Here is a 16,683-nt window from a genome sequence, read left to right as displayed (position 1 = left end):
CACACTCAAATATTACCCCACGCCCCACCCTCACCTTGATTGCACAAATAATTCCCCCATCCTGCACCTTCCCAACCCCTCCTCCCTCCTCCATCCTCCATCTGTAACTATGTGGACCTCAAACATCCGAGGTCTCTGCTCCAACCTGACAGATCTCTCAATCCAGGCCGCTGCTAATAAACCAGACATCATCTGTTTAATATCACCATTATTATTCCGTTATCATTTTGCCATTATCATCGGATGGAATTGACCGATTAATTGGTGGTCATAATAACATTGACAAAGACTGAAATCTTATCAATTGAGAAAATCGATGTGTTCAAATTGGGAGACGATCATGTGGACATTGTAGAAAGTTTCACATTCTGGGTTCGAAAATTGAAGTGAGCTGAGAATGCGAAGGACAAATTAATTGACGGTTCACATTGGGGAGAACATACAACAACGTCACGATTGATAAAGATCTATGTAACAATAGAAACCAAGAACAGATTGGTGAATCATCTGGTATTCCCAGTTGCAATGTATGGATCTGAGTCATGGAGAATGAAGAAGAAAGGAAGGAAGAACATTGACAGTTTTGAAATGTGGTGTTTTGGGACAAATCTTTAAAATTCCATGGATTGCAAGATGAACAAAAAAAAAATCAATGGTTGAAGAAATTAGACCAGCCATGTACATTACAAGTGCCGATACTAAAACAAACTGTTATACTTTGGATGGACAAATGCAGAAAATGAAAGTCTGGAGAAGTCAAACATGCTGGGTAAGGTTGAGGGAAGAGGAAGGAAGAGTCAGCCCTTGGATGTGTCTGATGGATGGGATAAAGGCTGCAACCAAGCTGTCTCTGCCAGAGCTTCGGAAAGCAGTGGAGGATCAGGATATTTGGAGAAATCTGATCATGAATGTCACCAGAAGTCGGACACTGGTGATAATAATTATGGTTATAATGTTTGGGTTTTTTTATATACTTCCGGAAGATGTGTGGCCCAGCGACTCTTAGCAGAAACACCGCCCATGAGTCAGTCGGTCTGATTTTCTCCAAATTTCCCTCCGGCGAGTATTAGACAATGCTAATGACGGTTAGGAATGGGGTTGTGTGTCGGCTGAAGGTCACAATTGGGCTGGAAGGATGTCTGGGACAATATTGCACGTCACATATCAAGCCATGGCTGGAAGAAATCGCATACGAGGCCCGAAAACATTAGTTATAAACAATCCGTATACAGTCCATATATAATATGATGGCTCTGAAAATCTGACAGGCAAAGGGATATATTATTCATGCGTCACATACATATACATTGGGAACATGTGCCACAGCGCATCGTTATATCCACTTTCTGTCGGTGCTCCAGGGGCCTCTGTTTGGCCATCCCCCAGGTGGATGCCTGAACCAACCCCCATCCCTTTATAGAGAAGACGTTCCAGGCACCCACCCGAAGGGGCCACCTCAGGTTAGCCAGGGGAGACCACCGCCTGGTGGACGACATCTCAGCAGGTGTAAACATTCATTTAGGCATCGTTATGAGCAAAAGATCATTAGGGCCTCACTGGCGGCCTGCCTCGAGGCAAAGCAAGTCAAGACGGCTTGGATCCATTTGTCTGTAGTCGATGCAATATGCATAGAATGACTCAAGGACGCCGGGTTTCCTCCAAATTTATTTCGGTTTACTGTTAAACAACAGTAGTGACTGTTTAAAAAAGGTAATTGTATGATTGATAGACATGACTGAATAGTTTGTGGTTATAATAACTTTTACTTCTTGTATGTGTGCCCCACGATATTCCATGATAAGCCAGTTAAAGGTCGTCCAAGGTGGAAAACCCCAATGGGGGTGGGGGGGGGGAGGTTGGGATTCAATTAATTGCTACAACCTCTGTCGTTTGACCCTTCATCTCTCTGGCAAGTTTGGTTGAGATCGGAGAAGTAATGACCAAATGTATTGCAGTCAAACAGACAGACACCAAATTGCATATTTTCGTATGATGATGATATCATCAGAAAGCCAATTTTAAAATGTGTTGTTTTTTTTTTTTTTTTCCACCAACCATTACATTGTTCCTTCGTCTGTGTTGGAAATTGGGATTTTAAAATAAAATTATCAATAATCTTGACATATCGTATTTTGAATAACTATGTGCAAGTTAAAACATACATTGGGTATACCTTTGTTGAACACGTACCAGGCAAAACCATCAGGTTCTGAAAAATATTTCTCATTCCTGCATTTGCAAAGAGGAAGTCACCAGCAAGTGGCTATAGCGAGGATATCAATTCATCCCATTCCGATAGTGCGGCCCTCACGTGGTAGGCCAATGTCAACAATGTAACCATCACACTCCCAAGCGAGTAGGCTCACCTGATGTGCAGCTGTGTCCAATGAAACCGTTGTCGCAATGACATTCACCATTGAGGCAGAATCCATGGACCCCACAATCATTCAGACAATTAGTCTGGGAGCAATCTTCACCAAAGTAACCAACTTGGCATATGCACTTTCCAGCTGCCACACACTCACCATGTCCACTACACTGTCCAGGACAAGGAATTATGCTGCAGTCTGGTCCTGTATATCCAAAGTAACATACACAGTGACCATCTTGGCAGCGACCCTGATCGTTGCATTCATTGGGGCATTCCACCTCAATACCGCAATCTTCACCCTCATAGCCACTTTCACAGTGGCATACTCCTGCCTCACATTGACCATGGCCACTGCAATCAGCGTTACAACGAAGATCGCCACAGTCATCACCAGAATAGTCATCACTGCAGAAGCATATGCTTTCAATGCAATGGCCTCGATCATTGCAATCTTTAGGGCAAGATCTGATGGAACAGTCATAACCACTGTAGCCCTCAAAGCAATTACAGTGACCATTCTCACATAGCCCCTGATCATGACAATCACCAGGACATGCAAATGCTGTGCAGGTCTGACCAGAAAAACCATCTAAACACACACAACGTCCATCGACACAAATGCCACCATTAGTGCAGTCTTCAGGACAATGTCTTTCACTGCAGTCCTCCCCGCTGAAGTACTCATGACAGATGCACGATCCTTTTACACACATTCCGTGGTCACTGCAGTCACCAGGGCAACTTATATCTGAACAAGTCTTGCCAGTAAATCCTGCAAAACATGTACATTGGCCATCCGTGCAATGACCATGGCCATTGCAATCACCTGGACAGCTTTTGTCGGCACACGATTCTCCGTGGAAGCCTTCGAAACAAACGCAGATCCCTTGCTTGCATTGTCCGTGATTATTGCAATTGTTGATGCAGTTCTCTGTAGAGCATGCAACACCACTGTAACTCTCAAAGCAGACACATTGACCATCAACACAGTGGCCATGTTCATTACAATTATCAAGGCAGAAAGGTTGGCTGCAGTTGGGTCCGGTCCACCCTTCCTCACAGACGCAGTCACAAGTACCAACGGTGAAGTTACCATGACCGTTGCAAATGGGAGAAGAGTCCACCGAACCTATCACACAATGGATTGGAAGAAAATAGAGTTGTGGGAGGAGGGGGAGTGGGGAGACATACGATTGATGTTTGGGAAAACAAGGGAATTTTTCCATCTACATACACATAACCTGACATTTTTTTTTAATGTCTTTCAACCCTGACAAATCACACTCTCACTATGTCTCTCTGAAAGGACCGTTTGGACCCTTCCACCCCACCCCCATCTACTTTCTCAACAATCCTCTTGAAGAAGTCCTTTCATTAAAGCTTCTGGGTCTCACTATCCACCATGATCTTTCCTGGGAAAGACACGTTTCCAACCTGGCCTCCAAAGCCAGTCGCATAATGGGCATCCTCAGTCATGAAAAGTCCTTCCTTGGCACACCTGAGCTCCGGACCACATACAAAGCTTTCGTCTCAGCCTGATGTAGTACTGCTCTCCCCTCTGGGCTGGTGCTCCCGCATTTTACCTTTCTCGGCTTCATGCTGTGGAAACCAAGGCATTTAGGACCATCGGTATCTCCCACGATCAGGCTGAGTCTTTGGGTCTCTCTCACTCACTCACCGCAGGCAGGTCGATGGTTTTTCTGTCTTCTACCGTCTCCTCTCTGGCCTCCCCCCCCCACCTGCTCTGTTTGAGATATGTTCCCCACATATTTCCAGAGAGCTCAAGGTCTGCCAGCATGGTAAAACTTCCAAAATCAAAAATTACCGTTCACCTTCATTCCTTCATTCCTCTTTTTTCCCTGCCTTTGGTACAAACTGCCACACTCTCGTTAATCCCACGATTCCCTCCAAGTTTTCAAAACAGCTGTTCACCACCATCTCTTATCTTCCCCATGAAAAGCCAAGATCTTTTCTACCCCCGCTAATCCACCCCAAACCCACCTTCTTCAAATTCCCTGCCTTCCTTCCTGAAAGTCCCTGTAGTTTTCCCTGTTTTCTTGTTTTCTTGTTTTCCCTGTGCACCCCACTCCATCCCAATCCCTTCCACAAATGTCCTTATGTCTCCGTTCCACACTGTTTTTTTCCTTCCCTCTCCCACCCCTTGTGTGTGTTAGCTCTCATACAAGTCTCGACAGTGTATTAAAAAAAACCCCAAAAAACCAACACAAATCACAGAATCTGTATTTGCTCCATAAGTGATGCTAAAACTCCAGCAAACACATTGGTGTTTCAACTTTTATCTTGACTTTTGTCCATAAAATGGGGAGTACACATGGGCGACATATGGCTAAGAACAGTTTGAGGAAATCTGTGTTGGCAATCTTTAGTTTTGGAAATTTGTGGCAAGTGAGATCACGATGATGGTGGAACAGGGAATGATAGTGAATTTTCTGATCAATGAAAACATCATGAAACGCATCAAAATCCACAACATTTTCTGCACAGAATGATGATGATCGCACATCATAGTTACGTACAAGAAACAAAATTCCAAGTCGAATTTGAACTACCTACGTGTATTTTGATCATTTATTTGATACGACTCACCGATTTAGCATGCATTGTATATTGTTTAGCATATAATTCAGTGAATAATAATTAATTGGAAGATGATGCATCAATTGGGGGCATATCCTGCAGTTATAAAGATCTCGTGACGAAGTGGAGAATGCAGCACTGCGATAATAGTTTTGATATTGTTATGGTTTTGGAAATGCACCCCAGGGAAGAGCATTCATGTACATGAAGGATTCCCAAGAATGAGTTATTTCATTAGTTGATGTTTTAGTAGACCTTTGCCCTTTTGTCAAAGGGATTGAAGGGGGAAATGCATTGAGAGGTTAGTCTGTGTATTCCCGTGTGACGTCTCCCCTTTTGCCGCTTCTAATCTCCTCAATCCACTATCAATCCGCTTTACCAAACTTCAATTCAACAATCCTTCCTTCACCACATCAGTCCTTCCTTAAACTCCGCAGTCAGTTTATTCTCATCCTTCGTTCAGTCTGTAGCAATCTCCCTCACCCCTCATTCTTTTATCCTTCACAATCAACCATCTGTTCATCTGTCTGTCCATCCCCTACTACTTGGTCTCCAAGTCATCACAAACCTCCGTCGAACCCTGTACAGGCAAACAAATCCTGCACCGTTAGACAATTAATCCTCTGGACCAGTCAAATTATCTTCCCACATTTTTTCTTTCCTGTACTCCTACATTCGTCATGCGGGACAACGCTTCTCAAACACATGCAGTACAAAGTAACATTTGCATGCAAGGCAGGGAGCGAGGGTGCTCCATCACTGCACCACTGCAGTGGCGGCGAAGGGAGGGGCGGGGATGCAGTTGGGCGTGGGCACCCACCCCGTTGGACGCGTACCAATGAGAAAGATGCTCACGTGAAGATAGTTCCCTCGAAGCTACACCCTTTGCGGCACGTAAAAGCCAGGACTCGACTCGACTCGGTTCGTGGCTGTTTGGCGATGTACCAGGGATGCAAGAACATCTCAGACTGCCTGTTCGGGAGATTGGCTGCCAGAGTTCGGGTCGCACTGGACCTGGTTGCACTGGTGTAGGAGGGGCAGGAGCGAGTCATGCCGGAGATGGAGGCGAGCAGCCCACAAGCCAAGGGGCGAGCGGTGAAGTCCCTGTGGTGTTGTGCAGCTCCACATATACTCACACCACACGCTTCCAACACAACAACACTCCACCGCCAAACCCCTCATCCCCCTAACCCCTCCCCCCCTCCTCCCAATATTTGGCCAGACACGGCCCCACTTGGTTGTGTGAGGTAAGTGAAGGGTCAAACCAATGTTCCAATCCAAACTACCTCTTTCTTCCTGGAATGAATGATGGCACCATGTCTTGTGCATGTAAGTAAGTCTACTTAGAAGGGAAATACGTGCTAAGGGAATAAGTCTGCTCTTCTATACCTTTTGGTGTTTGCTTGTAAATATGGAACGTGCCTTATGATCACTGCGTGCTTGTGTAAATAAATGTTACATTTCAAACCTCCTCATTTGTGTCCTTTCTTTCATTAATCCGACATACAGTAGTGCGTACGTAATCGGTAGATGGGAGTTGTGCCCACCGTTTCACTTCAGTAGTGCTTAGCCAGCGTTCGTCCATGGTTTGCTCAGCCATAATAATTGGAAGACTGGTGAACGCTGAGGATGTGGACCCTCACTAAAGTAGTTGTACCAACGAGTGGGTAACGCGGCTCTGGACGTGAGGACCCTGCTCAGTGTAATTGCTTTTGCTGGCATCCACGGTTGCTTGACAACCCTCTGGGCTGTGGAGTTATCCGAGATACAGGGTCCCAGGGTCGGTAGTGGTGGCGGGTCTGAGTAAGCACTTCATGAGCCCGTCGCATGTGCCAATATCATAACAAGATAAAGGAAATGGTTAACACAATAATGTGAATTATTTTAATGTAGTTAAAGTTATAAAGCAAAATACCGCATTATATTGAAATATCAACATTCAAAACAGACATCTGTGTTAGGATTAGATTGGATCTTATCAGCATTTGGGAAAAAAGAACGCAGCATTACATCATTCTGCAAAAAGGAATTTCCTGATTCTCCTCGTGTGTGTAAAACCCTAATTCATCCAAATTATTTCTTATCCAGATTTAATCATAACTGTCACTGTTTTAGGAAGTGAGTGGTAGACCGATAAGTAATCTGCTTCACATCACTCTTAAGGGAAAACGTACAAGGAACTTTGGCACAGGAGGAGGCCATCAGTCAGGCCCATTATCCATCCATCCATTGGGACCAGACTCTGTACAGGGTGTTGGTGCTGCCTAAGTAATCTCCTTGGCTATTGGGCACAATCCTGGATGGGTCGCCACTCCGACACAGGATACCAGCAAGCTGGCACTCATTTTGCTGACCTCAGAAGGATGACAGGCAGAGTCAATCCCACCTGGTATTAATTCAACAGCAGAGGGGGATTTTATCTCAAGACCCTAGGATCCCAAGCCCACCACCCCAACCATTAAGCCAACACCAAGCGTAGACCCATTATGCCTGTACATTTCTGCCAATATCAATGTAACCCACGATCTCAATGCTTCTAGGTACCTATCTAATTCCAGTTTAAACCTATCTACCGTTTCTGGAAAGTTTTTTTTCTCTAACATGCATGCTGAATAGGTGACAAATCCATAATGTTAACGAGCTATTAGAAAACATATAAATCACATGTGTATGGGTTGTCAACACACCCGAGCAGAAACAGTTATGGTGTCGACGGTAATTGCAAAGTATCAGCCGAGTTTCAATCCAACTCAATCTTGCTAGAAATTTCAGGGGAGTCATGCCATCTGCTAAATCCGAGAAAGTAAATGATCATCTCCAGATTTACTCACGTCCCGATAGTCCCAAACCCACACCACAAAATATCATGTGGCCGCAGTCACAGCTTCATCAAGGTTTAAAAACTTTCCAAACTTCTGAGTTGTTTCCAGTTAGTTGGAGATGGCATAAGGCAATTTGTATGATCATTTCCATGCTATATCAACATCTTAGCACCCCCACCATAGTGCAGCTAGTTTGTGGAGTTTGCTGTGTAATTGACAAGAAATATGGTCTCGGTACTGATAAACGATAGATTAGTCTTCTCAAATGTACAGCTCGGACCTTTAATATGAACAACGAGAAATACAAACAGGATGGTCGGCTTTATGCTTCGCAACTCAAGATGAAGTGTTCCAAGATGAAGTGCATCATGCTGCCACCGTATTATAAATGGTGGTACTTATCGAAGGGCAACCCCATCAGGATCTAACCCAGACTAGCACACCACCAACTGAGCAATCCTGCAATCATCAATTCTTCAACACAATAATATGGGTTGGAATGCCAAGTCTGTTTATTGGAAATCTCATTTGTTCTGTCAATGCTTGAGAACGTAATTGCACGGATACACCAAATAATGTACCTTCGTGACAGCAAGCTGAAGCACTTAGAGTCCTGCCAACTGAGCTCTAATGAGAAAAAAATGAAGGAATTGCTGCCTGGACATAAGAATTAGCTTCACAATTTCTTACAACACAGAAATATATCAAAAATAAAGACATCGAAAGTCGAATTTGTGGTAGAGGTTTTGTCTGCCAGCTTCCAAGCAATTTACACCTTGTTATGAAGCTCCATACCCATTCCTGGTGCGTGGTCACAACATCCATGGCCCGGTAGACAATGGAGCCGGATCTCTGATATTTGGTTCTCGAGAGCTTCGATCCGACGCAGAAGTTGCTGTTCTGTGGCATGGTCCGTGCAGCTTGGGCAGGCACAGGCTTTGCGTGGAATATTGATACGATGTGTGAATACCACCTGGTTCTCCTGATCCTGTGTATGCTCACTAAATGTGTCAGCACCTGAGGCACAGATTGTTTGTTGGAAAGGTTAAGATTTTGGACAGGTTAGTCACCACGAATCACTTTTATCATACGGCAACACCTTCATCGTTTGGAGTGTTCGAGGACATATACAGATTAATAAAATGCAGAAAAAAAAAACAATCAATTACAAAACTCCACATCTCAAAACTAAATCAAGTTCAAATTTTGAAATTCAACAAGTTTGCATTTCACAGATAACTTCAGAACGACAACATAATTGCTTGAGAAGGCCCATGTGTTATTGCTGCATCTTCAATGACATGACTTCAATTCACAGGGTTTGTGATTTACAACGCAAGCCTCTTCCCAGGGTCAAATATTGGCAAAAATGGTGCTTCAAGAAGCAGCAGCAATGGAAAAAAAAGAGGCTCCGGTCAGCCAGCTCAGGTGTTAATAGGAATGGAAGATATCAGTGACATGATTTTACGTGCTGTTCATTTTTACCCTCAGCATCATCCCTGTAATCTAAACAAGTGAAAGTGAAAAGACGCATTCGGAAGTCCGAAGTGATGCCTTTAATTGTTGCAAGTTGCGGTGACAGGTCATTGAAGGAGAGGGTCACAAAATGAACGAGAAGGGCACTCAGTAGAGCACATCCCTCCGCCACGTAATACCCGATCCACAAGAACGTATCGGGCCCAATACATTTTTGGAAATATCACGTTATACAGGACTCTATCGTTTTTAGCCCAATCTCTCAATGGTGAAGAATCACTTTAAAAATTAAATAACTCCCATAACCAGATCCGGATTCGGATCTTCATCAAAATCAAAGCAATTCTTCCATGTCAAACATCCATCCCGTCCACCAAGTTTCATCCAAATCCGCCCACAACTTTTTGAGATATCGTGCTATATGTCGGTTTCGCCCAATCTCTCAATGGTTTAGAATCACTTAAACTCTAGTAGTCGGATCCAGATCCGGATCTTCAACAAAATCTAATCAATTCGTCCTTGTCAAACACCGAACCTGTCCACAAAATTTCATCCGGATCTATCCCCAAATTTTTGAGATATCCTGAACACAAAGACAGAAAGGGGTGAAAACATAACCTCCTTCACCTTCGGTGGCGGAGATAATTAATAAACAAATCGGAACATCACTTAACTCTTATAGGTGAACAGAATTTTTTGTTGTTGTTGAAACATTCTCACCATTGCTGTCGTGTAAGGATTCACTCATCTCATCGACTCCACCATTGCAGACAGAACCCATCGGTAAGTTGATGTTATACACGTGGTTGAACACTAATGGTTTTTCCTTGCTGGTACGTGTCATATTGTCTGCGCTCGGTTGAACAGCAGAATATTCTTTCTCCTCCGTACTGACTTCCACGACACGAGCCTGAAACCTTGCAAGGCTTAGCAGTAGTAGTAGCACTGTGACGCCTCTGAAATTCTTGGAGGTCGTATACATGGTTGAGGTCTTTCACCATGAGCACCTGGGGTGGAGAGGCACGTGAAACTGAAAAAAAAATCAAGTCATACTTACAATGACAGCAATCACAATAATGTCAAATTTTCTTTGTGATGAAGATGACAATATGTATGTGACCACTTACTTCGACCTCCTCTTCCAAGTCCTTACCTGGGCTCGCCCGCAAACAGGTGTTTACAGATACAACCAAAAAAATAGAGGAGTACATTCAGTATATGTGTCTTTATTTAGCTCCTGTTGTGCTTCTTTAGTGATCACGGCTTGACCGAAATAAATTAACAACCCAAATCGCCTGATACTTCTCACAAGTTTTTACGAATATAAACTCTTGACATCAGTTGTGATTCTCTCTGGAAATCCCTCACATCGACCCACAGGGACTGGTAGAATGGTCTCGAGGTATGTAAGCTTACCTTACAGTCATTTAGACTGAGTTTTCATCTCGGCCCAGCGATAAACTGTCATCCTGGCATTAGTGAGTGGAAGTTAAAGATCCCACCGTGTCCTTTGCGAAGGGCAGGCGAACTATTGCCGGCACTCTGGCTAAGTTCCAAATTCCTGCTCTAACCTACAGGGGCAATGCATCAGAGGCAAGGCCGTGATCACAGCAATGAGGCAAACAGCGACCACAGGCTGCAGGTGAAATGAATGATTGAAATCGACTGACAGGAACGACAGAAAAAGATACAACTTATGTATTTACAACAAGGCAGAAGGCAGCATCACTTCTGTACAAATTCATCGCATGAAAAACAAAATCGCTGTTCAAAACTCTTACAACAGTTCCCGAATAGAGTCCATATCGCCGAGCTATGCGGCACAGTAATACATCCACAAATGCAGAGGCTGCAAACACCAACGAGCAAACCCATCGAGCAAAGTGTTCCCAGGCCAGGTACAAGTTGAAGTCTATACTTTTACCTTTTATGAAAGTAAACCCTTCCATGAGCCTCGACTCTGCATAGAATTTTTTTTTTTAAAAACCACAGCTCTATAAAGATCATAGACAATTGAAGAAACATCTCATTTCTAACCTGGAAATGTCCTTTTTCACCAGACACGGAAACAACTCGTGAGATAAGGGCCACACACCAGTCCGCTCACCAGACAAGAGTGATGCTCCCCTTGCAAAAAGAGAAGTCTCTGGTTTGTGTACACCTTTGGAGAAGCCTAAATATACTCTATTATACTCATAAAAAGCTTTGGAAGCACTCAGCTTCACCATCTGATAAGTCAGAATTGCCCGACTTCGATAAGGTTATGGCACTCAATGAATGTCCAAGTGCTCTTCCGTTCCATTAAGCAGCGCTGCAGCTTCTATCAGGTGCTTTTGCAGCTTTTCAGGGAAGCAAAGTAATGTTATTGACTGCACCATGTCTGGGATCGACACATTTCACTATTAGTAACCATCAAGCAAGGCCGCCTTTGATCCATTTTCCTACCTGTGCTGCTTTGCCCATTTTACATGAAAGGAGCCTGGGAACTGAGATTCCATTGTGACGAAACCTGAGGAGTTAAACAGCAACACTCAAACATGAGAGATGTACGGCAAAGCTGTTTGGGTTGTCGTGTGAAACCATGTATCCATGATATTTAGACATCTTGGCCGAATGGTAAGAGTGTCTGCTCTGTGTATGGGAGGTCAGCCATTGGAATCCCAGCCGAGTTATACCAAAGACTTAAAAAATGGAGGAGTACATCTATGGCCCCTCACAGATACTCCACCCAGCCATCAGAATTGATACACGCTGCTTCCTTGCTTGATGCTCAGCATTTAAGGTTAGAGCATGGACAAGCAACCATAGGTTGGCAACAAGCTTCTGCATTTGGAGCAAAATCTGCACCACATTTAACCAAAGTCGAATTATCACTAATTGCACGAGGCAGAGAAAGCCTGGTGTTGGCTTAGCGGTTAAGGTGGCTGGCTTGAGACCTAAAGGTCTTGAGTACAAGCCCATTTTGTACTGGGGTAATAACCTTTCAGGATAACCTGCGTCAGAGTGGCGACCCGTCCAGGACTGTGCTCCTTGCCAATGAAACTGCCTCGGCAGCCCAACGTGCCTTTAAGACATGAAAGGAATGGTACTGTTATTACATGACACCAGGCAGAATTAATGTTCCTAAATTCCCACAGAAAACACCCTGTAAACTCACGTGAACAATGCAAGTACCAATTTTATTTCTCACGAGAATATTGTATAAATATAATCAAACGGATGTTATGAGAACCAATGAAGGCAACTGCCATTTGCATGCAATCTGTGGTTGGATTAGAAAGTCTGTGAATCTGAAAAGGCTGTCTGGAAGCCAACTGGAAAAAAAAACTTGGGGAATTATTATGCAAACACAAGTTAACAGGAGGCGAACTGGATAAAAGGGAATAATCTATCATCGGTTCGATAGTGACCTCTTTTCTAATTACACCAAGTAGGCAACCGCACAATGGTTCATTACGTTCCACGACAGCGTTTCATGATGATTCAAAAACATCTCCGATCAAGGCCTTCACACTTTCTCATATTGGTCGGCACATCGGCAGGTTCTACCATGTTTGACTCTTTCCTGTTGTTTATATTATATACATACAGGTAGTCACAAGAAAATGTTTACAAACGTTATCACAAAAAAACTACACTATATTGACATTATGCACTGCCTTATGGGTTACAATTGACTGATGATGTGCAATCATTCAAGCACATGGTTATGCCATCTGTTTGGTATTAGGAACACTCAACATCACCCCTCTCTCTGCTCTTTAATAAATTTTACCAAGATATTAACCTTTTGAACCCTGAGTTCCTTGGACTTGCGGCTTCCTGAATAAAAATCCGACCTTTCGGGTATATGGAGGTTTTAATAGTGGCTGGTAAACCAGTTGCCGGGGTTCAAAGGGTTAAAGTCTGCATGCATTTTATTGAGATATGTGATATATATATATATACACACACACACACACACACACACACACACACACACACACACACACACACACACACACACACACACACACACACACACACACACACACACACACACACACACACACACACACACACACACACACACACACACACACACACACACACACACACACACACACACACACACACACACACACACACTGTACATTTTCATATATGATTCCACACCAAAGTGGCCAATAATTAAAATGAAAAAGAGGAAAATAAAAGAAAAGTAAAAGCCATAATAAAAGAGAAGTTGGCACCTTTGATACTTTCAAAACCTACAAGTGCCTGTGCAATGCAAGAGCTTTTTTGTTTTCAAGACTTATAAATGGCAGTGGTCGTATTACCAGAACAGATGGTACGCAGGCGTGCCGTTCATTCATAAAACAGCTTCCTCTGAAGATATTACAATAATCAGAGTGACGTACAAATAGCGATTGTGCAGATGGTTTAAAAAGGTGCAGTTTCTCGTGCCATTGCACACCATAGAAGAAAGGCAATATACAATATTGGACATGCTGCAGTAAGCTGTTATCGCTTGCACAGCCAGGGTATTGCATCAGCATCGGAGCTGCACCCGCAGCTACCTCTAGGCATGTGCTCTATGTGAAAGAAGAAGGTGGTGTTCACTGCCACAGGATGTTTCAAAAGGTTAACCACAGCACTGTATCAAATAATGTACTCTATCACATTTTCCTTGTGTTAAGCTTTATCCTGAGTGTTATCGAGTCTTAAAAGTGATGGAACCTCGTAACAGTGAAGGGAAATAGCTTCAGGAGAATAAAGACTATTGTCGAGTTGCCAGATGCATATATTTCAGATGAACCTTGAAGTAGGGTACATACAATTTTTTTTTATGGTTTCTGGTCTTTTAGGACCTCGTGAATCAGAAACTGGATGATGAGACTGTCATCATTGAGCATGTTCTTTTATACAGCCATTCTAAAGTACCGTGTTTGTTTTTGAAAATGCCACCTTTTTAAGGGGTAGGAGAATACAAGTTGGGCACCATCCCACTACTTATGCTCCTATTTTGATTATCTTGGTGTCAAATAAGTTGTATTAGCATAAAGTAGAAGTACAATATGATAGTTTTGCAATAAATTCAATTTCTAGGTCTTCAGAGGTCAAAAGGTCATTGAAATTGTCAGAAGCCCAAAATTCGGTTGGGTAAGTATTTTTTTTGTTTCGGGAAAATTCTTAGAAAGTTTGTTTTGAAAATAGCAATACCCCTTTCCCTCCTGGATACCAAATGATACACTGGACACAAACATTTCTAGGAATCCCAAAAAAGGGGATTTCCAGGAATGCCTCATTCTGAGAAATGGAAAACCCCCTCAAGATGCCACATTGAAAAGAAAGGAATCCTGGCCAAGTTCATGGTACTGATGTAACAGAAAAAGTATTTTTACGACTATAAATGTATTTTGATTATTGTTCTTTGAACAAATATACGTCTATAACATTAATAGCACGAGTCGATCAACTTATGCCATTTAAGGATGCTCTCTCAGTAATTTTGCTGGAGCCCTGCTTGCTATTGGACATATGTGTAAGATTATAATTAATCAATGCAATTCCTGTTCGATGTGATTGGGGATTATTGAACCAGTGGGTATGGGGTGCCAATTATAGTTTAAGCTAAATAAATATATTTTAAGTTCAACAGTGACTATACACCAATTATGAGAATGCCCAGCGATGAAAGACTATGACCCCCTCCACTTCTAATTAAACGAGATGGTGTTCGTAGAATACATAAACCACACAATCTTGAGAAGGACTTGGTATGAGCCAACTCTTTTGTCCTTTTTTTAATCTCTGGGCATCAGGCTTTGTTTAATTCACCATGTAAGTTCAAAGGAGCGGGCGTCATCCAAGTAATATGCGCCATATCAAATGGTCATGTAACATGTGGCAAAGTTTCAATTTCCTCCATTGAACGGTTTTCGATATACACTCAATATGTGCTATAACAAATGGTCATGTAATTCAGTTTTAGAAATTCGGCCGATATTGACATTTTGACCTCAAAAGTAATTGGTGGTTGAATTCAATGTCCAAATATGAAAATCTTCTTTAAATTTCAAGTCAATCGCATGAAAATTGACAATTTTAGAAATATGGCGTCTGGTGACCTCAAAAGAGTGACCGCAATATCGCATAGTCACACAATATCACATGTAACATGTGGTAAAGTTTCAATTTCCTCCGCTGTATGCTCTTAACAAAATGCAGATATCGACATGCACCACGAGCATACAACATATGTATGGCATACGTACGTACGCTACCAATCGCCTCACCCTGCCTTTGTGCTCTGCGAGCACAGATAATGAAAGTAAAACCAGAAGGGCACTCTTCAACAACGCAACGTCACCAGATATGCTTCTGCCCACATTATTACATCATACATACTTGCACCGTTTGATTTAAATCCCTGAACCCAGATTCAAAATATTATATAATTATGTTTGCGAGACCATACGTTCGGTCAGGTTGAAATTTAAAACATAATTTCCCCTTGACTACTGGATCAGAATTGTGAGGTTTCACGTAAATTGATGAAGCGGTTGAAGAGAAATATTTTTTAAAAGATTTTTGTTCAATCCAATGTGGCTGCCAGACCATGTAACCTTTTAATCATTCGTGAACACCCTGGTATCCCCAAGGCTTGGGGGTGAAGTTTCCCCTCGATCTGTCAAGCCGTTCTGGAGAAGAAGATTTTAAAAGGTTTATTCTTGAAAAAAAAAAAAATCACAGCTGCCAAACCATGTGACCTATGACATCATAGATGGAGAACTTTTTGTTCCTCATGGATAGGCAATCATACCTGTAAAGTTTTGCCTTGATCTGTTGTGCTATTTCGGAGATTTTTGAAATTTTTAATGTTAAAAACAAGATGGCTGCCGAACGTGACCGATGACGTCATCAATTTTCCCCCATACAATTTAGCCCTTGATAACCCTCAAAAATGTTCATACTGATCAGATAAACCGTTTTACGCATGTAATTATGACATCACAACGAAGACATCATCAAAAAAAAAATCACACTTGTTTCCCATGGGGAGTACTTCAAGTGCCAAGTTTCAATTTTTTCCATGTAGCGGTTTCAGAGATAGAGATCCAAGGTTTTTTCTGTTTTACCAACATGGCTGCCACATCCTGTGACCAATGATGTCATAAATATCATTAAAACGTTCTACTTGAATAGTCGCACCTGTGGTGAAAATTTCATGTTAATCGGAAAAGCGGTTGCAGAGAAAACAGAGAATATTTGCGTGGACGGACATACGTATGTATGTACGGACGACCCAAAAACATAATGGCTCTGGTGACTTCGTCATGGAGGCATAACAATTTATGTTGGAGAAATATTGCAAAATAAATCAATGTAACTTATCAATGAAATATTTTAGATACAATGGATCTCGACTCCCCA

General features: G+C 42.6%; 1 protein-coding gene across 6 annotated transcripts in view; it reads right to left on the bottom strand.

Annotated features, from left to right (window-relative positions):
* The window catches only part of LOC147027121 (tenascin-R-like), a 140,212-nt gene that overhangs the window by 86,374 nt on the left and 37,155 nt on the right, over nucleotides 1-16,683 (bottom strand). For 5 of the 6 annotated variants that reach the window (XM_085883289.1, XM_085883290.1, XM_085883292.1 and 2 more), the window contains exons 2-4: nucleotides 9,988-10,274; nucleotides 8,587-8,808; nucleotides 2,367-3,500 (exon numbers count right to left, since the gene is read on the bottom strand). In XM_085883289.1, the coding sequence (XP_085739415.1) occupies nucleotides 2,367-3,500; nucleotides 8,587-8,808; nucleotides 9,988-10,249 (1,618 nt within the window). In that variant the 5' untranslated portion in view covers nucleotides 10,250-10,274. The remainder of the gene's footprint in view (nucleotides 1-2,366; nucleotides 3,501-8,586; nucleotides 8,809-9,987; nucleotides 10,275-16,683) is intronic. The other variant, XM_085883293.1, reaches the window with a different exon arrangement.

Source organism: Eptatretus burgeri, chromosome 5 (assembly GCF_056783735.1).
Source record: "Eptatretus burgeri isolate ZD-2024b chromosome 5, Ebu_testis_v1, whole genome shotgun sequence".
Lineage (NCBI taxonomy): Eukaryota > Metazoa > Chordata > Myxini > Myxiniformes > Myxinidae > Eptatretus > Eptatretus burgeri.
Note: the sequence above shows the minus strand (reverse complement) of the source record. Positions and strands in the feature narration are given on the sequence as shown.